Below are 23,358 nucleotides of genomic sequence, written 5' to 3'. Positions count from 1 at the left end.
AGTGATTGGATATATGCACAGTGAGTATGTTGCATATTTGTGGGATTAGTACAGGAAGTGGAGAATTGAATTTATCCAAAACAAATACAATTCAAAAAGCAGGTTAATTAATGAGAAGAGCTTAATTCTAGGCCACATGATGGCTGTGTAATACACAGAGTGAAGTGGGCTGAGGGAACAAATATGGCAGATGGAGGAGAAAACACAGCATATGAAATGGCAAAGTGACAGGTTGACAGGTTATCAAGAGATTTAAAAAGTGTCATAAGTCATAAGGAAAGACAGTGAAATTAAAAGCGGGTCATTGTCAAGTTCCCATGTGCACAGAAGACATGTGTTACTTTGCTGGGAAATAAGTCATGCTATCAATTTAAAACAAGAAAAGAAGGTAGGCAGGGAGCTGGTGTGAAGGAAATGGAATCTCTGAAATGATTGGGAATGACAGCCCCAGACACACTGAAACGACATGATGTTAACTGTGTATAAAGGTGTAATAAAGCAGAGAAGGATGAAAGACTTGTAGGTGTAATGGATACCTGCAGGCCTGCCCAGGGAAGAGAAAACTACATGAACATTAACAGCACACAGGACTAAGGGCCTTATTCTGGTTGAGGTAGTCCGTTCCGAATTCTTTCAGACGGTGACTTTTAGCTACCTGCGCATGCGTAAGCAACCCAATGCGCATGTGCAACGCAGTGTCTTCACACTCGTTCTCAACAATACCGTCTAAAAATGTCCACCAAACTCCCTGGGAAATATGGGTGTAATATGGGCGTCATGTGGGCGTGTATAAGGGCGTTGTTTCAAAGTGGGCGAAACTGGGCTTAATTATGGCGGAGGAGAAGGTCATTTTGGCGCACCAGCAGGTCATTTTGCCGAACAGCTTGCTCAGCTATGACTTGCTGGCTGCCAGCTATTTCCTGTTGACTGGCAGCTATAGCCTTTTGAGTATCAAAAATAGCTTTCATGACCTCCTCGGTCCTAGTCTGCCGCTCTCCTGCTGCCTCTCCCTGCTGCAGTATGGAATTCAGCAGCTGCCTCCTCCCTCCAACATCCTGTATGGCTGTTGGAGCCTGCTGCACCTGTGGCGTGGATGTAGCCTCTTCTTGCTGGGTGTCACTGCCGCACGTTGGATCTTCCTCTGAAATAGAAATGTTAAATTAAAACACATTCAAGGAAACTTAACAAAATTTTGTTATGTCATGCTAACAATTTACCTTCCAGTTCAGCCACGAATACATCCACTGGGGCCTCGCTATCCATGTTGCTAACTCCATGGATTTCCTCTATTGCCACACAGTCTTGGGCCAACTGTTCCAGGGAGGAGAGCGCAAGATTGCGGGGCATGCTGCCAGCCCCAGTGGTCTGGCTGTGTGTCCAACGGGTGGTCAGTTTTTTTTAATGTTACTTTTGAAATCATGCCACCTGCAACCGAAAATTAAAAATGATCACATAGAACACCTGATGAGATTTTTTTCATGTATTGTTATATGCTATTGATTCTGTTTGATGCGTCATTCAACATAACTGCCATTATTTCCAAACGAAAAATGTGGATACCTTTTACATGCCCATTGTTCATATTCTTCAACATTCACAGTCGCCATCTTATATATTGGAATATTTGACATGTCAATAATGTGGGTTGCGCATAGCAACCTGAACTGTCCTTTTTAGATAGCATTTACCTTTGTATAAACACATTACCTATATTGCAATACTTATGTAGTGTGGTTCATACAATAGTACACTAAAAGAGGTTACACACAATAACTAAGGACAATAGAAATGTGGCACACATTAAATGGTGCAATGTCCAAACCACCCCACCTCTAATACTTCAGTACGATGGTCATAATATGCAAATTTACCGTATCACCTTATTAGTGTATAATTATTGCTATAATTAGGGCCAGTAGGGATTGATTAATGGTTAGCATTACTGGCTCACCGCAGTGAGGCCATGGCTTCCATACCCAGCATGGCCCTTACTGTGCGGAGTTTGTATATTATATTATTAAGAAATAATTAAAACAAAAATTAGGTAATTGTGGGGACAACACAACAAACTTTTTAGCTACACTTGCTTGATAATTGTCGCCTTGCATATTGGTCCTCATCGATAATTTGTCAAATTGTTTTAAGGAATGTACACAGATATCACATTTTCACACTCATATAAAATGTGTGTGCTAGCACATGTACATGTATTTGTTATATGTACACCTAACTGTGTTGTACACATTAAAACTTTTCTTCACCCGATCAGCTTCGCGTAATTGTGGCACAACCGCATTAATCTCCGCTGTGATGTCATCCCAAATCTTCTCCTTCATTGTGGGTGTCAACCTTTTGTGTGTCAACTCTATCCAATCCCGTGCGTGGGGTACCAGTATGTGCAGTTCCTCCTCTTGGAATGCTTTGTTCTTTTTAGGCAATTCCCCTGTTGTCCTCTTCCGGCCACACATACCAGCTGATGAGCTCAAAGTGCTGGCCTGGCTTCTCTCTTGGGAAGCCACCTGCTGTGTTCCCAATGATTCTGCTGAAGCAGAAGATGGTCCTGCCTCAGCGTTACCAATTTGCTGGGCATTTCTTAGGGAAACATTGGGCCTCCGTCTCACATTTGCCAATATGGACTCTAGCTGAGCCTGGATTAGCTCAGGGTCTGAAATGCCAGTGTCTGACTCTGACCCAGACATGTTATCAGCAAAGTATCCTTATGGTAGCACACCTATATATACCCATGTTCCTAAATTGCGTACATACCCCCAGGCAGTGTTCTGTACTACAATGTATCATACGGCAGCATTCCGTACGGCAGCGTAAAGCACTAGGCGTTGGCGCCACAAACGCCACGCCCCCCCAAAAAACAAAACCAATAAACCGGCGTCAAATCCAATTAGGATTCTCATAACATATTCTCTGATTGTACACATACATTTATTGCACCCCTGCACATTTAAACATTACTTCATACCATATGTGAAGGGTGAATTTTAATGTGCAACACTTGTATTATAGGTAGAACAAATGTAACTAACCCATTACAGATTCTAAGGCATTCCACAACACATCACATACCAATCACTAATTTCATCCAAATCACATGCGATAGGCCTATATATACTGGCTTGATGCTATGTACTTGTAAATCTAGATCTGCAGTGTGTCCAGGTGACCAATGTTGATGTTAAAAGGTATACCATGTACAGATATGTTAAACTTTAAAATTGTTATCTATATTTTGGTTGATGTTTTATCCATGTTAGGTGAGTATTTTCCTAATTTTTGGGGCCTCTCAGATTTTTATGTGTTGGTGATGGGTTTATTAATGCAAATATACTTTTTTTACAAATATATATTTATTTGAAATAAGAGGTGATTTAGGCAGGCAGCTGAGGTCAATAATGTGTCAAAAATAATGGTGTAGGCTCGAGAGATGCACATATGTTTATGTGTGTATTTCAATAAATATACGCATAAATATAAACGCATACAGTAAGTAATATGAAGTCCAGCTATGCGATGCAATGGTTTCGCCTATATCTGTTGCGCATACACACTGTTCATATAAATATGATCAATAAAGTTAATACCAAATAACACTCTTAACAACCAATCACAGGACATGATTTTTTAATGCGCCATACTAAAGATGGCTTACCAGCGTACAGCACCCTTCACCACTGCGGAGCTGCTGGCCCTAGTCTCCGTGATGGGCCGTTTGTCTCAAACAGAGACAAGCACCGGGCAAATGTTGCTGCCTGGCGCAGACTCTTCACCCGCACCTATGTGCTGAGGACCGTCCCCCAGCTGGAGAGGCGGTGGTCCAACCTGCAGAGGCATCAGCCAGAGCTCCTCCAGCGTCTGAGGCGCCATATAGAAAGATGTGAGTATTTCCGCTTTAAACACATAATCGCCTGTGTATGCACTAGTTTTCACATTAATAACTAAACTAATTCTATGAGGTTCATTGGTTGTCAATGAGGTTAATCGGTTGTCAATGAGAATAAGTGGTTGTCAATGAGGTAATTGGTTGTCAATGAGAATAAGTGGTTGTCAATGAGAATAAGTGTTGTCAATGAGGTTAATTGGTTGTCAATGAGAATAAGTGGTTGTCAATGAGAATAAGTGGTTAGAATAGAATAGAATAGAATAATAATTTATTGTCACTACAACATTAAAAATGTAAAGTGAAATTCACAAGGAAGAAGAGAAGAAGGGAATACTCATATTCAACATTCACAATTCAAACACAAAATAACAGATGGGAAAAAACTGTTCCGCAGCCTACTAGTGCAGCAACTCAAGCACCTGTAATGCTTCCCAGAGGGCAACAGGGAGAAAAGAGAATAGCAGGGATGACTAGGGTCTAAAATGATTTTTTTTTTTTTTTTTAGCCTTCGATTTCCCCCTTCTTAAAAAAATGTCTGCCATCCTAGGCAAAGGTTGGCCAATGACCTTTTCAGCAACCTTAACTATCCTATCTAGGGACTACGATCAGAGCACTTTGAATTCCCATACCATACCACAATGGCATAAGTCAACAGACTCTCGATTACGCAGCAGTAAAAGTTCTTAAGCATAGGCCTAGATAGGCCGGCTGCCCATAATCTTCGCAGAAAAAAAAGGCGTTGCTGAGCCTTACCAACTGCCATTGCGGTATGTGTGGACCAGGACAGATCTTCCGAGGACGTAATGCCCAAGAATTTTGTATTTGTAACCCTCTCCACCTCTTCACCATTTAAAATCAACGGATTAATAATCGACCTTCTTGATCTTCTAAAGTCAATAACCACCTCTTTTTACCATTTAGGAGAAGGTTATTAACCTCACCCCATTGGAGGTTAATAACGAATTAATGAGGTTAATTGGTTGTCAATGAGAATAATTGGTTGTCAATGAGAATAAGTGGTTGTCAATGAGGTTAATTGGTTGTCAATGAGAATAAGTGGTTGTCAATGAGAATACGTGGTTGTCAATGAGGTTAATTGGTTGTCAATGAGGTTTAAATGGAATATCTATATGTGTGATACTTCCTAATTGACATACAGTCATGTGGATATAATATGTAGTTGTATATGAATATTGAATTTTATTGAATTATATTTTCTTTTATTTCCCTTTATTTTAACTCATCCATTGCTCAATTGGATCATATTTACACAGCAAGGGAAATAGCAGCACAGGCCCGTGTTGAAGAGGGCCACTTCTTATCCCCTACCCACTCCCAATCCCCTACCCACTCACAAACCTCTTCCTTTTGCCTCCCTTCTCCACCTACCTACCCTCCTCCAACCAAAACCCCACTGTCAGCACCCAACTACCATCCACCCACCAACCAGGCTGGAAAAATGGGAGCAGAGGTTGTAAGTGGTAAGTATACATTATGCCTCATGTACTTGATTAGCAGTATGTGTTATGTATTTTTAATTACACTATGGATTATGGCATAAATGGAGTATGAGGGACATTGTTAAAAAATGTATAGACAATTGTAATCCACGGTATGGCCAGAAAATAATAATATTAACCAAGGCCATAATGTATCCATTATCCTGCTGGTTCAAAAATATAAAACCCTGATGCTATTAGCCTTCACCAGCAGCAACAACATCACACATAGGTTAGTATGGATTAAGGAAATGACGGGAATGAGAGCCACAAGTTAACCACATTGCATTGACATAGTGTATAGATAATATTTATGAAAAAAGGTCAGTACTCATAATGGTAGTAGCTTTACAGTACATTGCAGACTGGTAAGGCTTGTCAAGTTTGAGAGAGGTTCAAGTCTAGGTGGCCTTTTGAAACATACATTGTAAATGTCTTGTATAAGTTACAGATTTTTTTTTTTTTTTTTTTAATTGTGTAAATTTTTTATTGAAGCACATGAAAATGAGTGTACAGCTTTTCAAATCATTGGATAGGTATACAAAAGTAGTTTTGATGTAATACAATGCATGGCATGTTAATATATAATAAAGCATTTGAAGTCGCAATTGGTTTTGTCCGTTATTGAGTAATGTCCAGATCAGAAAGGATGGCCCAAGTGGATATACTTGTTCTGCAGACACCGTACACATATAACCATTCGGATATGATATTTTACTTAACAAACAGTTAAACATTTATACTTAACCCGATACTCACTTAATTGAGTATCATCCTCCCACCCCCCAACTTAAAGAAAGGAAAAAAAAAAAAAAAAAAAAAAAGAAAGGTAAAGCTAATAAACAGTGACATATTATTGTGACTTAGATGTACATGTATACATTAAAATAAATCGAATACCAGGTGTCTCAGTGAGGTGGGCCGTCTGTCCGAAGAGAAAGCATCGAGCATCTCTTGTTTGGAGAGCGTATGTTTGACAGAGAGACATGGAGATACAAATTAATTAATAGACCGCCACACATTGTAGGGGGAGAGGGGGGGTAGCGAGCAGCCGTGAGGCCCCACCAGTTCGTATTTACTGGGCGTGTAGCCCCTCTTGTGGGTCAGTGTCCAGGGCCAGTCTAGAGGCATTCCAATTGCCCCATTTAGCAGCGTATGGTCCAAGCGCACCACGTGATCTATAGGTGAACCTCTCATGTCCCACCACCTCGTTTACAAGTGCTCTCCAATTGTGTATATTTGGATATGTTGCATCGAACCATTTCCTAGCTATAAGTACCTTGGCCATAGCCGTAAGACATAGGACATATTTATACACCGGAGGGGAACGAGACTCTTGTAAGCCCAGAGCGAACATACAGTATTTAGGGTCTAAAGGAGGAAGAGAGGGGTCTGTGATCAGTATATCAGTCCAAACCATTTCCCAGAAGTGTTTTATCGGTGGGCAGGACCACATCATATGCCAGAAGTCCGCACCAGGTGATGCGCATCTAGGACACCTGTCATCTGGTCTCAGTCCCGCCCGCATCAGTGAGACTGGGGATTTATAAGCCCTGTGCAATACATAGTATGCCACTTGTTGGTATTTCAGACATGAGGTGGCATATCTGACCGAGTCTAGAATCTCGGCCCATTGTTCGGCATCCAGCCTGCCTATGGTCAGTTCCCACTTGTCTTTGAGAGGAGTAAGACTATCGGCGTCAGCTCGACCCACAATGCTTTTGTAGATAGTGGAGACCTGTTTTGTGGTGGCCAAGCTCTTAAGGAGGGTCTTCACTGGGGAGTCGGCCGTGAGGGGGGGGGAGTCCCCAAACTGGGCCCTAGCCGCATGTCTAAGTTGGAGATAGCGGTAAAAGGAGCTATTAGGGATTTGCAATTCTTCTGCAAGCTGTTGGAACGTCTTAATTACTCCCGAAGTGTATAGTTGGGTCACCGACACCAGACCCACCCCCAACCAGAAACCGTCTAAGGAGAGCTGTTCAAACTCCGGGTAGGTTTTATTAAACCATAAGGGGGTGTCCCCGTCCACTCCACCCCAGCCGCAAACCCTGTGTGACTGTCGCCAAACCAACATCGCCTGTCTAAAGAGGGGGGGAAGGGAAGGCCTGAGGGGAGAGGAGAGGAGAAATTGGAGAGGGGGGAGGCGGGATCCCACACACTCGGCATACGATCCTTCAAAGGTGAGGCCAGATCTTCCCATAATCCAGTCCGAGATATGAGCCAGCTGTGCTGCAAGGTAGTAGAGTCGAAAATCAGGCAGTCCCAGTCCCCCATCCCCCCGTGGTTTAGTAAGGGTTTTAAACGCAATCCTAGGTGGCTTGTTAGCCCACACAAACGAGGAGAGGAGAGTGTTTATGGACATAAATACATGTTTAGGAATGTATATTGGGGAGTGCTGGAGTAAATACAGGTATTTAGGGAGAATAGACATTTTGATGAGATTGATTCTACCCATGACTATCAGGGGAAGCTTTTTCCATAGGTGAATTTTGGCTTTGAGGTCATTGGTAACCTTAGTAATGTTAAGTCCAATAAAATCTGGGATTTTAGGGGTGATCCAGACCCCCAAGTACTTAAACTTGAGAACCCACTGGAGTGGAGAGGTGGTTGGTATCCTTTCTGGTATTACTCCCGAAAGGGGGAGGATGCTAGACTTCTCCCAGTTGACCATGAGGCCCGAGAAGTTCCCGAAGGTCTGGATTATCTGCAGCATCCCTTCCAAGGAGGGTCCTGCATCCCTTAGGAAGAGAAGGGTATCATCGGCGTATAATGAAACAACATCCTCACGCCCTCCCAATGGGATGCCCCTGACAACTGGGGAGTCGCGGAGCATGATGGCCATGGGCTCGATAGCAAGGGCAAATAGGGCAGGCGACAGGGGGCAACCCTGTCTAGTGCCCCTACCAAGGGGGAATGATTCCGTAACATACCCATTGACTGATATACGAGCCACCGGGGAGGAGTAAAGCAGTCGCACCCATTGTATAAATTTAGGGCCAAAAGCAAATCTACGAAGGACCCCCCATAGATAGTCCCATTCCACAGAGTCGAAGGCCTTGGCAGCATCCAAAGACACCACCACTGCCCCCGACTCATTTACATCTCCCCCCTGTATATGGCAGTAAAGTCTCCTAAGGTTTCGGGTGGTAGAACGGCCAGGCATGAAGCCAGATTGGTCCTCATCTATCACTGTGGTCACCACTGAGTTGAGTCTAGTTGCTAGAATTTTGGCGAGTATTTTCACGTCTGTTGAGAGAAGCGATATGGGGCGATAAGAGTCTGGGAGGGAGGGGTCCTTGCCGGGTTTAGGGATCACAACTATGATCGCCTCTGCCATAGACGGGGGTAGGGCACCTCCCTGTTTCAGGTCATCATATAGCTGGAGAAGATAGGGTACAAAGTATTCCTTGTATTTTTTATATACCTCTATTGGTATACCATCGCTACCGGGGGCTTTGTTATTGGGGAACGAGGCTATGGCCGCCTCAATTTCACTGGGGGTGATATCAGACTCAAGTATGGCCGTAGACTGTTGGGTCAAAGAGGGTATGTTAATCTCCGAAAGGAATTGTTCTAGTTGGTGGGGCGAGTATACCGCTCGGGACGAATATAATGATGAGTAGAAAGTTAAAAAGGCCTGTGCGATCTCTGGTGTTGTGAAGTGTTCCCTGCCTTGCGTGTCACATATTTTTTGAACGGAGCAGGAGGATCTCACGTCGCGGGAGAGGTATGACATATAGCTACCTCCCACATCAGACTGGGAGTACTTAGCGTGGGCCGAGAAAAGGAGTTTACGTTTAGATTTATCTAATAGGTAGTCGGTCCACATTTTACGCGCCACCTCCCACCTCAAACCGTCCTCGGGTAGACCAGAGCCCAGGTATGCGGCCTCGCCCACCGTGCACGCCTCCTCCAGCTTGGCCTCCTCCTCCCGACCCGCCCTCTTGATATTGGCCACTCTTTTAAGGAGGGAACCGCGGATGACTGTTTTAAATGTTTCGTGTTTAATAGTCGGGTCCCGGCAAGAAGCATTGTCCTCATGGAACGCAGACCACTCCCCCACTAGCCCGCCATCATCGGCTAATAGTGTGAGCCAGAAGGGATTGAGCCTCCAGGTGCTAGCGCCACGGGAGGGTTGCATATCCAGCGTGATGGATAGGGGGGAGTGATCCGATATTCCCCTGCGGAGGTACTCCACCATAAGAATTTTGGGTAATAGGTCCGGGGACACCAGTACCAGGTCTATCCTAGAGAATGATTGATGACCCGGGGAAAAACATGAAAATTGTCTTTGCATGGGGTTTCTATTTCTCCAGGCGTCAACTAGGTCAAGTTCATTGACCAGTCTAGCAAATGGAGTGGGTGTGGGAATAGAGGGAGAGGGAGGGCGGCCCACAGCCGTCCATCTGTCGAGGTTTTTATCAAGAATATTGTTAAAGTCTCCTATACATATCGTAGAGGCCGGGGGGAAGGAGGTAAGGAATGCCACAGCCTTCTTAAGGACCTCGTTGTTGTAAGGGGGGGGTACGTATACTGCAAGTATGTTTAAAGTTATATGGTTAACTGATGCCCTAAGGAAGATGTATCGGCCATATTGGTCAATTTGATGGTGAGTGAGATGGAAATTAATTGATTTTTTAATTAGGATTGTGACTCCTCTGGCATTACTAGAGAAAGTGGAGTGGAACATATGCCCCACCCAGGGTTTTTTAAGTGACATAGTTTTAGTGCCCGTAAGGTGTGTTTCCGATAGACAGGCTATATCCGCCCCATGTTTTTTGATCTCTGAAAGCACAAGTGACCGTTTGACTCTGTCATTAAGACCCCTTACGTTCCAGCCGAGTGTGCGGAGCCCCGCCATCACATTAGGGGGAGGCATAGGTAAGGGTAGGGTCAGATAGGAAGCAAGGAGTTCTCCCGTCACACGGGAAGGTGGTAATTAGCCATCGCATTGGGCGAAGTAAGTGGTTGCGGTCTGTCTGGGACTGGTATTTAACAGAAGCCTGGTTCACCCACAACCCGTCTGTATGTTGGCTAATCCGGTGGGGCCCCCGGACACCCGCCCCCATCCCAAGAGTAAAGCGGTCTCGGTATAGACAGTTGATCGGACAAAGATACCCTGGCCACATGCACATCATCACTTTTAAAAAACATAAAATAAGCAAAGAAAGAAAAAAGAACATTAGAAATACTACAAACATACACATCCCAATTCCCTAGCCCTCCCTGTATACCTCCCTAACCTTAGATATACTTTGGATCCCAGTAACAGCTAACACTAAACTTTCCCAATTAAAACACTAACTGTACTAACTAGGGGGTATAGATATAGGTATCAGCGATCACCTATAAGCAAATAGCAATTTCTTAACATGTTTCAAGCTCCCTAGAATATAGTACATCCTGAGCTAAGTACATAGGGTTTTACTTTAGTAATAACAATCTGACCACCCCATATGCCCCATTTATGGGTCCTAAATCAATTATGCTTACAGTAAGCGTGCTGGTCAGTTCGGGTGTCGTGGTCTGCGGTCCAGCCACTGCTCCGCCTCCTGCGGAGTATTGAAGAAGTGGGTGATACCATCCGCCACCACCCTGAGCCTTGTCGGGAACAGCATGGAATACTGCACCTGCCGGTCTCGTAACTTGCGTTTCACTTGCAGAAATTGGGCCCTTGTCTTCTGGACGTCTGCTGCGAAGTCGGGGAACGCCGCCACCACCTGATTATCAATTTTAAGAGGGCCTTTCTCTCGAGCCAGCCTGAGGACTGCGTCTCTGTCCTTGTAGTGTAAGAATCTGGCTATGAAGGTGCGCGGGGGGGCTCCCGGTGGTGGGGCTCCAGCGGGTAGTCGGTGAGCCCTTTCTACGGTGAATTGCCGACTGAAGTCATCAGGGGAGAATATCTCTAATAACCACCTCTCGAGAAATTTCTCCGGGGAGGAGCCCTCCGCCCTTTCAGGTATACCAACAAATCGCACATTGTTGCGACGAAGGCGCCCCTCCATATCCGAGATTTTTGACTTAACGGCTGCCATTTGCGTAGTGAGATCCGCCACTGCTGTCTTAAGGGGGTTAGTCGCGTCTTCTAGGTCGGATATTCTATGCTCGGCCTCCCCAACTCGCTCTCGGACCTTCTGCATATCGTGTCGAATAAGGGAGATGTCGGATTGCACCTGGCCGATTCTGTCCATGACTCTCTGCTCGGTGGCAGAGATGGCCAGTAGGATCTGCTGAGTGGACTGGGCAGCCGACTCAGTGGGGGGTGAGTCCTCGTCAGCGGTCGGGGATTTTGAAAATTCAGCTCGGCTTGTTGACTGTGCTGTGGGGGGAGGCTGGGAGCCGCGAGCATATTTCTCCAGCCTAGTTGCTGCGGAGGGACCTCCCGTTTTCCCCATGGCTCAAGGGGTTCTGGGGCTTGGGTCAAAGATAATAGAGAGTCCAGAAGCACTATGTTGAAGTATATGGTGCAAGTATAAGGCAGTTAATGAGTTAGGTGTATAAGGGGTAGGATGTGACCTTTAGGTAGCAGGCACAGGAGGGGGGAGCCCACACACTGGTTGTCACCAGTCCCTCTGCTGGTTTTGCTTCATAGGAGAAGTTGTGCAGCGATAGATGGCCTCTTATAGATGAGCCTGGGGGGGAGGCAGAGGCAGGGGGGCAACTTGCCAGTCAGGGTGCAGACAGTATATTGTGTCAAGGCCACCAGACAGGGCCACCAGACCCAACACGCCTTTCCCTCCAATCAGGAGGATTGAAGAGGGCTAGGGCTGGTCACAGCCGGCAGCTCTCCGTGCCCACAGCTTTTGGAGGGGAGCTCTATGTAGCTAGGCTTCAGTCCAGGAGAAGATGGCGCCGCCTCCCCTCTCCCCAAGCCCGTTTGGCGCCCAAATGTATAATGGGCGCTCTGGCCCGACTCACCCCGATTCAGGACCTCCAGGGGACCCTCACCTCCCGATGGATGTAGGTGTGGGAGGCTCTGTGTGCCGGGCGGGGGGATCGAGGTCACGGGCGAGCGTCGGGGCCAGGCGCCAGTTCAGTGCTGCTGTGGCGGGTGGAGGCTGGGAGCTCACGATGTGCTGCCGGTGTGCTGGCGGCTTCTCCCGGGGCGGCCGCTCGCGGGGAACGCCGCAGGTCTCGTGCGCTCCGGTCCCAAGATGGCGGCGGGGCCTGCTTGCAGGGAGCGAGGCGGAGATGGACGCGCTCGCAGCCAGGCACTGAGAGGATTCTGGAGCAGCTCACTGCGGCCGGTGCCGGAGGGCGTCCCAGGCAGGTTGGTGGGGCAGCCGGGTGTCTTTTAAGGCTCAGTATGTAGGATTTTATTCAGGATCTGGCGGAGCTCAATGAGAACGCGACCGTTCACATGCTCAGCCAAGCCACGCCCCCGTATAAGTTACAGATTTAATACAGTAAACAACTGTGTGTGTGTCACCATCATAGTAGTTAGTTTAATGTTGAAAGCAGTAGCCTATGTAGCCTATGTAATTGTGTGTATATATGATTTTTGATGCTGTAGGTCATTTTGACATATTTTATGGATCACAATATAAAATGTATATATGAATATCAATAGTAATGTTGAACCCCCTTTAACATGCCGACAGATTACCAGAGAAAAATCCACGAGGGCGTCCAAGGTGCCCTTACAAGAATGAGGGAGCACCTCCTAATGCTGGCCCAAGACCTGCAGGACCTAACGGACCTCCTCATTTAATTTTTGATGATTTTGTTATAATAAACAGTTGTTGGGAGTTAGAAGTTGTCTGTGTGTTTTTGTTTAATTTAACAGTATATGAGTAACTTTTGTTATATACTTATGGCACTTGCAAAGGTAGATACTGTATAGAGATGTGTGTTTGCATAAAGTGTAAGAAAGTGAAGGGTAAGGAATAAATGGTGTTGAAGGTGTGGTTGTGTGTATGTGTGTGTGTGTTTGCACAGCGATCTACCTTTATTATAGTGACCAATTCATTGCAAGACACAAAATTCAATTATTTTTAATAAACATAAAGCTAGCCAGTATGCATAATGATGTACACACACAGGTACTGTGCTTTAAACTAGGGTGGCCAATCCCGGGATCGGCGGGATCCCGGGATTTGGCCCCCAAAACACCGGGATTTCAATCCCGGGATTGGAGTTTCCAATCCCGGGATTTCGGGATTAGATTGCGCATGCGCGCAGTCTAATGCCGGGCAGCGTCTGAGCATCGCTCAGACGCTGCCCGACTTCTCCCGGCAGCACTGCGCAGTGTGACGAGATCAGAGGTCACGCTGCGCAGGCAGAGGTCGCGCCCGGCAATGTGATGCCGTGCCGCCCAGCCAGCTATGAACCCGCCCAGCAAGCCCACTCGCCCGCCCAGCCAGCAAGCCTACCCGCCCGCCCAGCCAGCTATGAACCCGCCCAGCCAGCTATGAACCTGCCCAGCAAGACCACTCGCCCGCCCAGCGTGCAAGCCTACCCGCCCACCCAGCCAGCAAGCCTACCCGCCCATCCAGCCAGCGCGAAGCCAGCCAGCATGCCAGCATGCCAGCCCGCACCATGGACAACCCGTCCCACCCACCCAGCAACCGGGCTCCTGGCAACCCTGCTGCACCCTCAAATGAAGGTAAATGTGGGGCAGCTAGGGTGTCTTTTTATTAGGAAAGCCAATCCCGGGATCCCGGGAATCCCGGGATTGAGCATTTTTCAATCCCGAATCCCGGGATTGAAAAAATGCCCCGGGATTGGCTTCCCTACTTTAAACTGTAGGTATTTGACATTTATTATGTGTTAACCACAATTGACCATTTTGAATGATTGCATTTGCCTTCCAATTAATATATAGTATGCATACATAAAACACAGGTAAAGGGGCAACAATGAAGTAATAAAACTTAACATGATGTAAGGGTTAATCTAAAGTGAAAGTATTGTGTTTAAGTGTCAATTAGGAAGTAATTGATTACATTAAAAAAATAATATATATGTTACGAGGTAGCCTAATTGGATATGTGTGTCATGTTGCTGAAGCATGATTTCCGAATAGATTACTGAGGTTTGCGCACATACACCAACTCGGTGCATATGGGCAGCTTCCCGTCCGTTCGGACGCAGTAGGACCGTGCAGAATCTTTAAGTTACCACCGCACAAGGACATGTGTATGCAGTCTGAAGACACTCCCTCTTCTTAGAAAGTCCGTCCGGATGGATGCGGACGACCTGTAGGTGTGTGTTCTTTGATGGTCCGACGTGCGTGGCGTTCGGTCATTTCCGAACGAGCGCGCATCCCAAAGAGTCAACTAAAATAAGGGCCTAAGTTAGGTGGTGTCTGACAGCAGACCAGACAAGAAATAGAACTCAAGCAATACATGACATAAGTTGCATACAATCGTGAAACAGAATAAGAAGTACCGTACAGTATATCAGGGAAATGTGAGGGGAAATTCTTGGAGCCTGGTGAGAATTGTTGGAATCCTCCTGAAGTGAAGAATGTTGCATGCTAGAAACTTTCTGATCTGAGTATGAGCTGAATATACACATTTTTAATGCTTGAAGAAGCACATCTTAATCTCTCTTTCCAGTGATACATTCCTAACCTTTAACTGTGGACAAGATATCAAAAACTAAATGTAAATTCTTATATATTACTATTCTAATTTAATGGAATGCTATATTTCTCTGTAAAAAAAAATCTATGCTACACAACGCATAGAACATTGGAGATAAGTATTCAGTATACATGAATGCAAAAATTGCAAGCAATACTCAGACAGAAAATCTTCACCATTCATAGGGTTGTTGTAAGTTTCCATTGTGCAACCAATGGTGGCATTTAAATATATCCAATAAATAATATTTGGGGTTCTTGGTCCTGGCACATTGTGCTTATATGTACAAGCAAAGAAAATGGGTTTGAGTGGTGCGCTATCAACAGCAGCTGGTGCTGGGTTATCAAGCCCAAAAAGATATATGGGTAAAAAGAGAAATATGTACCAGTGCTGGCTGAACAAATATGTAGACCAGACGGTTTCTCAAACATTTGAACAATTTATTAATATACACTTATATATATAAACACATCTAATGAAATAAAAAAATTAGCTAGAGAGCACAAGATGTTTTATCCAAGTATTACGGAGCTCCACATTGAGGGTGACATTCTATGGAATGCGAGAAAAGCGCATATATTTATCGCACTCCACATCGCCGCACTTCGCACTTTCTGAAGGTAAAAAGTGCGATGTAGTGCGAATTGTGGCGAATTGATGCAAAATTATGTCACTAAAAAGTGCGATTTCTTCCGCCGGTCATGTGCGCATTTTAGACCAACCGGAGTGCGATTTTCAAGACTGTCTCCACATGACAAATAACCCCCTAACCTATTGGCCCACCTAGGTCCCCTCCATTATGCATCAGACCCCCTATATAAAGGGCCACTGGCGCCATTTGACTCTTTAATAGGAAGTAAGGAGCATGGAGAGGAGCAGTGTCAGTGTGAGCAGAGGAAGAGGTGTTGGTGGCAGAGTCATGAGTGGCAGAGGGAGCAGTGGCAGAGGGAGCAGTGGCAGAGGGAGCAGAGGAAGAGGGAGCAGAGGAAGAGGGAGCAGTGTCAGCAGGCAGCCAAGAGGAGCCAGTGGGAGAGGCAGCAGAGGACTGGTGAGGGCGTCCTCCATTACAGGGAGTGGCAGCAGTGTGCCAGACAGCATGGCCACAGCAAGGCCTGCTCCACAACAGGCCCTGGCGGACCAGCACCAGCAGGAGGAGGTGGATGATCCGCAGCCATCCACATCTGATACCCAGGACCTTTCCCATACCCCACAGCAGCTGCAGGAGGCCCACATGTCGGAAGTGGAGGAATATGTTGAGGAGGAGGACACTGGCATGGGTGAGGAGTATGAAATGGGAGGTGAAGATTTTGCAGAGGAGGAGGAGGAGGGTGAAGATGACCGTCCGCAAAGTGGCAGAAAGATCCGCTTCAGTTATGAAGAAAATGTAGCCCTTGTCAGGGCCATCATACCATTCTATTACCGCTTGCTGGGGAAAACCCAACACCGGACCACTCCCCACCGTAAAAGGTCTATATGGATGGAGATAACCCAGACGGTCAACGCAGTAAGTCACCGCAAGCGGCTGGTGAGAAACGTAAAAAAACCGTTTCAACGACATAAAGCGCCAGCTGAAAAAAAAAAATGGCACTTGAGTTGGAGGAGGCCACCCAGACTGGTGTAGGAGTGGCAAGATCTATTTCATACACTTCGTTTGAGATCAAATTGCAAAGAATTATACCCCCTGAGGTGCTACCAGGCAGCCACATTGCAGATACGGATGTGCCTCCTACGCCACCCAGAGCTGGTAAGTTTAATTTCTGTAATATTATGTTGTATTGTTATACTAAGTAAAGTGCTGCAGTGGAACTACATAGGCCAGCCAGTATTGGAAATTGAAATTGTCTACTCATACTTTCAAATAGGTCAGAATGCTGGGCCTTGTAGTTCCACAACTGCACATACTATTCCACACTGTAACATTCTGTAAAGCTGCTAATCATGTATGTGCCCAAACAACACTGGTGTACTGGTGCTAGTGCTGGCATGCCTACATACCACAGATTTTACTCCAGTTGCCATGTGCAAAACAGTGTTTTATTTATTGCATCAAAATACAGGTGCAAAACATATAACCAAAAATGTGTCAAGTAAATGATGTTGTCCTTCACCAAAGGTAGTTTTTTCCATTCTGGAAAATTGTAGCCATAATTTTTGCATAACTTTCATCATTGCAAGGTAGATAATGCCTTGCCATGTTTTCTTTAACAGAATGTCCTTCCCGAGGTGCAACAGCATCACATACAAGAAGGCCAGTTGGACCTGAAACTGTTGAAGCAGGTAACTAAAAAACAAATTCCCATTACACATAAAGTACACACACCCATATCACATCCACAATCTCTCCCATTACATTCATCTGCTGATGCAACATTACAATGTACATGATTGTAATGTGACCTACACATGGAATGGGATTATATGGTCGACGTGTATTATATCGACGGTATTTAGGTCGAAGCCGTTAGTCAAACTGTACGGGTTTATCGAACGTTTATAGATAGACAGTAGCATATGGTCGATCATAGTTAGGTCGAAATATGCAAGGTCGAACGCTAGAAAGGTAGACCACTATTAGGTTGGCCTGTAAATAGGGCGAACAGTATTAGGTCAAACTATCCATAGGTCGACCCCTATTAGATCGACAAGTACAAGGTTGATCCTAATTAGGTCGGCCGCTGTTAGGTCGAACTGTAAATAGGTCGACCGGTTCAAGGTCGAAAAGTAAAAGATCTAACCTTATTTGGTCGACCGCTTTTAGATCGGTAAGTACAAGGTCGAAAATTAATAGGTCGACTGCTATTAGGTCGGCAAAGGCAAGGTCGACCGTTTATAATCAGAGCGCATTTCGGTCGCCTTACTCAAGGTCCACCGTTAATAGGTAGACATCTTGTAGCACCCATTCATGACTGTAATGACACCCTGCTCAATACCCTACATCACCACTCTTTCAACGCTGCACCACTCCTAAATCCCCCCATATCTGTCTAAATCTAGACGCCGCTATAGTCCCCCATCAGTCTGTCTACATGTACACCACGTTGTACAGCAGTATTCTTATGTGGCACTACAAGTGCCAGAATGACCTGTCACTGCTCAGTGCTGCATACCCCCATTACACCTTCACCCATGAAGGGCTCCACCCCTGGGATCCCTCCATCTCCCTACCTGCACCCATAAAATACGGCACCCCTATTCCCGGCTAAATGCAGACTCCCCAAGCCTCCCCATACAGTCACACAGCCTCCCGTCTACATTCAGGCGCTTAGCTGTACTCTAGCGCATTGCCGGGGCCTATCACGACTGCCGCGCCCAGTAGACAGCTGCCTAGGGTGCCCCGATCTCGGGGGGCGCTAAAGTCGGGCTATCCTAAATTCTAGCATGTCTGTCAGCATCCCTGTTGTACTTAATACAGCTGGCTGCTGTGGAACCTCTGACACCTCCCCCACACTTTCCCTAAAGGCATACTTCCCTACTTTGGTGCCTAACATGACTCACACTGGCCCTGGTGCAACCACAAGTGCCAGAATGACATGCCACTGCTCAGCACCGCACACCCCCACTACACCCTCACCCATGAAGGGCTCCACCCCTGGGATCCCTCCATACATACTCCCTAGCATACACCCATAAAATACAGCACCCCGAATCACCCCTATACCCGACTAAATCCAGACTCCCCAAAGTCACACAGCCTCCCTTGTACATGTAGACGCCCAGCTCCACGCTAGCGCATTGCCGGGGTCTATCATGGCTGTGGCACTAAAAGTCCCACAATGACCTGGCACAGTGCAGCACTGCAATCACCCATTAGAAAATAAAATACACAAAAATCTTGAACAGACTTAGGGGCCAGACTTAGGGGCCAGGAGAATGACCCATGTTTTTAGGAGACATGATTTTATAGATAAATTGGTGTAGGCTGGCACAAAACATTTTTATTTATTTTTCAATTTCTTTATTAAAGCACATATTCAGCAGCGCTTTACAGAGAATATATGAACATTCATATCAGTCCCTGCCCCAGTAGTGCTTACACTCTATGGGGGTTATTCTAGTTCATTCTTTCTGACAAAATCCTTCTTAGATGGACAAGACCATGTGCACTGCAGGTGGGGCAGATGTAACATGTGCAGAGAGAATTAGATTTGGGTGGGGTTTTTCTTCAAAGTGAGATCTATATTGCAGTGTAAAATAAAGCAGTCAGTATTTTCCCTGCACAGAAACAAAATAACTCACCCAAATCTAATTCTATCTGCACATGTTACATCTACCCCCCTGCAGTGCACATGGTTTTGTCCATCTAAGAAGGATTTTGTCAGAAAGAATGAACCAAAATAAGGCCCTATATTCCCTTCCACATGTGCACAAACATGACATCAAATCAGTCCCTGTCCTAATATGTATTCCCTAACACATGTAGACGCACACATTTGGATCAAAATAGGGGTAGCGGGCATCTAAATGTAGACGGGAGGCTGTGTGACTATGAGGAGGCTTGGGGAGTCTGCATTTAGCCAGGAATGGAGGGTGCCATATTTTATGGGTGCAGCTAGTGAGATGGAGGGATCCCAGGGGTGCAGACTGTGATGGGTGAGTGTGTATTGGGTGTGTTGGCAGCGCTGCACAGTGCCAGGTCATTGTGGGACTTGTAGTGCCACAGTCATGATAGACCACGGCAATGCGCTAGCGTGGAGCTGGGCATTTACATGTACAAGGGAGGCTGTGTGACTTTGGGGAGTCTGGATTTAGTCGGGTATAGGGGTGATTCGGGGTGCCGTATTTTATGGGTGTATGCTAGGGAGTTTGGAGGGATCCCAGGGGTGGAGCCTTTCATGGATGAGGGTGTAGTGGGGGTGTGCTGCGCTGAGCAGTGGCAGGTCATTCTGGCACTTGTGGTGCCACCAGGGCCGGTGTGAGTCATGTTAGGCACCAAAGTCGGGAAGTATGCCTCTAGGGAAAGTGTGGGGGAGGTGTCAGAGGTTCCACAGCAGACAGCTGCATTAAGTACAACAGGGATGCTGACAGACATGCAATAATTTAGGATAGCCCGACTTTAGCCCCCCCGAGATCGGGGCACCCTAGGCAGCTGTCTACTGGGCGCGGCAGTCGTGATAGGCCCCGGCAATGCGCTAGAGTACAGCTAAGCGCCTGAATGTAGACGGGAGGCTGTGTGACTGTATGGGGAGGCTGCATTTAGCCCTAATGTCACTGCTGCAGACACATCAGGTGTGAGGACACCAGGAGTGTGACACAGCTGCAGGAACAAATAAGTATCAACTTTCTTATATTTTGATAGAAATTAACTTGTAGTGTGTAATTGCATTGCAATTTAACTCTCTATTGTATACTAGGGGGTTAGTCGCAGGGAGGTAGATAAAATGGGTGGGGCCCTGATTGAGAATCTCACTCAGTGCATGTTGTGCAAGATGTATGCGCACCTGGAGCAAGAGTCCCAGTGCGAATACATCTGCACGAGATGTGAGCGAACGTCCGCCCTGGAAGCCCAGGTCACTGATCTAGAGCGGGCCCTTCAGCGACTGAGAGACATTTACAATCTTGAGCAAAGCCTAAATAGAACGGTGGAGGAGTTGCAGATGGGGTCACTGGTAGAGGAGGAGTATCAGGCAGCCAGCTGGGTCACGGTTAGAAAGGGAAACAAGAGGGACATCTCGGATCTATCACACCCGAACAAATTTGCCCGGTTGGATGAAGTTTTGGGGGAGGATAGAGACAAAATGACGGAGCTGGAGGAGACTGCTCCCTCTAGAAACCAGAGGAGCAGTCCCTCTAGCTCAAACGGGATGACAGTTAGTGAGGTACCAAGGCAGATAGTGGTGGTAGGGGATTCCATCATTAGGAGAACCGACAGGGCAATCTGCTATCGGGACCGCGATCGCCGCACGGTCTGTTGCCTCCTGGGTGCTCGGGTACGGCACATCGCGGACCGAGTCAACAGATTGTTGGGAGGGGCTGGGAGCAACCCGGCGGTCTTGGTGCACATCGGCACCAACGACAAAGTCAATGGTAGGTGGGATGTCCTCAAGAAAGAGTATAGGGAATTAGGTAAGAAATTAAAGGCGAGGACATCTAGGGTAATTTTTCTCGGAAATATTACCAGTGCCACGCGGTAGCTCAGGGAGGCAGAGGGAGATCAGGGAGGTAAATGTGTGGCTTAAGGATTGATGTAGGAATGAGGGATTCGTGTTCATGGAACACTGGGCGGACTTCTCGGTCAGGCGCCATCTTTTTTGCCGTGATGGATTGTACCTGAACAAGGAGGGGGCTGCGGTGCTGGGGGGAAGGATGGTTAGAGGGTTGAAAGAGATTTTAAACTAGGCGACGGGGGTGGGGGGTGGGGGCAGCATTATGGGACCATCAGGGAGAGAAGCCGGACTGGGATCAGGAATCATATGGGGGAAGGAGATGGGGGGGGGGGGGGGCGGAGACATGGACAAAGTCCTGGGACATAACAAGGGTATAATCGGGGGTAACTCTCAGGGTGCATCAGGAATGTCATGTAATAAAATGTTATGTTGTAACAGTCACGTTACCCCATTACAGTTCTAAGGTACAGATGATCTTAGTATACGGGAAGGAGGGAATGACAGAGGAAGAATTCCCAGATCTATAAAGAGGGCAGGCAGTGTGCATGGTGGGGAGGCCTGTAGAGAGTCTATTGAAGGGGAGAGGGGAAAGAGGAAGCTAGTAAAGAATTCAAATGGGTCCTGGGGTGAAACTAATCACAATATTAGAGCCATATCTAAAAATAAACATAAATTAAAATGCTTACTGGCTAATGCAAGAAGCTTAGTGAGTAAAATCGGGGAGCTAGAAACGGTGATCAGTAGGGACGACTATGACATCATTGGTATTACAGAAACATGGTGTAATGAGTCGCATGACTGGGCATTAAACATGGAGGGATATATTAATGGAATTAAGGGATGAACTAGCTACCCCCCTACATTATATCTTTAGCAAGTCACTAACGTCAGGTATAGTACCAAAAGATTGGAGAATAGCAGAGGTAGTGCCAATATTCAAAAAAGGAAAAAAGGAAGATCCCGCTAATTACAGACCCGTTCGTTTAACATCAATTGTGGGTAAACTATTTGAAGGATTTTTAAGGGATGGTATCCAGGAATATTTAGACCATCACCGTCTACTCAGAACTAACCAACATGGGTTTCGTGAAAAATCGTTCATGCCAAACTAATCTACTAGGGTTCTATGAGGAGGTTAGCAAAAACCTCGATAATGGAAATGCTGTATATGTGATTTTCCTAGATTTCGCTAAAGCATTTGATACTGTCCCACACAAGAGATTGATTAATAAAATGGAGAACCTAGGATTGGGTGAAAATATCTGCAGATGGGTAGGGAATTGGCTATGTAAGAGAACAAAGAGTGGTTGTGAATGGTGCCGTATCAGATATGATACCGGTACTAAGTGTAGTGCCACAGGGTTCGGTTTTGGGGCCCATTTTGTTTAACATTTTTATTAACGATATTGGGATAGGGTTACTCAGCAATGTATCCATATTTGCGGACGATACAAAGCTTAGCAAAGTCATCAAATCATCAGAAGATGTCACCATGCTTCAAAATGATCTTGCAATTCTAGATGAGTGGGCAAAAAAATGTAAGATGAGGTTCAATGTAGATAATGTAAGGTTATGCACCTTGGGAGATACAACCAGTGTGCAAGTTACAACCTTAGCGGAGAGGAACTGGGTAATTCCATACTTGAAAAGGATGTAGGAGTCCAAATAGACAGCAAACTGGGATGTAGTGCCCATTGTAATGTAGCTACAAAGAAGGCCAACAAAATTCTGGCATGTATTAAGAGGGGAATAGAAACTAGGGACTCAAGGGTAATTATGCCACTATATAAAGCATTGGTGAGACCTCACCTCGAGTACGGAGTACAGTTCTGGGCCCCACACTATAAAAAGGACATCATAGAATTAGAAAAAGTCCAAAGGCGAGCAACAAAGCTTATTAGGGGAATGGAGAATTTAAGCTACGGGGAGAGATTAAGCAATTTGGGACTATTTACATTAGAAAAGAGACGTTTAAGGGGGGACATGCTCAACATGTACAAGTATATCAAGGGCCAATATAAGGAACTGTCACACACCCTCTTTTCTACTAGAAAGGAATCTAGGACACAAGGGCATGAGTATAGATTAGAAGAAAAAAAATTTCTTTCAGCTAGTAGAAAGAATTTCTTTACGGTCAGAACAGTCAAACTCTGGAACTCTCTTCCCAGAGAGGTGGTAACGGCTGGCTCATTAAATGCGTTCAAGGCAAAGTTGGACAAACATTTACTGGAGAAAAACATCCATGGGTACAAATAAGAAATATAATTTGTCTG

The 23,358-nt window shown here is 46.0% G+C and overlaps 1 protein-coding gene across 1 annotated transcript; it reads right to left on the bottom strand.

The window, feature by feature from the left end:
- Positions 1-705: 705 nt before the first annotated feature.
- On the bottom strand, positions 706-1,392 carry LOC146079609 (uncharacterized). Its single transcript, XM_083186315.1, has 2 exons — positions 1,218-1,392; positions 706-1,141 (listed from the first exon to the last, which is right to left on the bottom strand). The coding sequence occupies exons 1-2, from the start codon at positions 1,345-1,347 to the stop codon at positions 825-827; spliced, it is 447 nt and encodes a 148-aa protein (XP_083042441.1). The 5' UTR covers positions 1,348-1,392; the 3' UTR covers positions 706-824.
- Between the last annotated feature and the right edge of the window lie 21,966 nt (positions 1,393-23,358).

Source organism: Crinia signifera, chromosome 5, assembly GCF_055691185.1.
Source record: "Crinia signifera chromosome 5, ASM5569118v1, whole genome shotgun sequence".
In the NCBI taxonomy this organism is placed as follows: Eukaryota; Metazoa; Chordata; class Amphibia; order Anura; family Myobatrachidae; genus Crinia; species Crinia signifera.
This window is presented reverse-complemented; position numbering and strand designations above follow the sequence as displayed.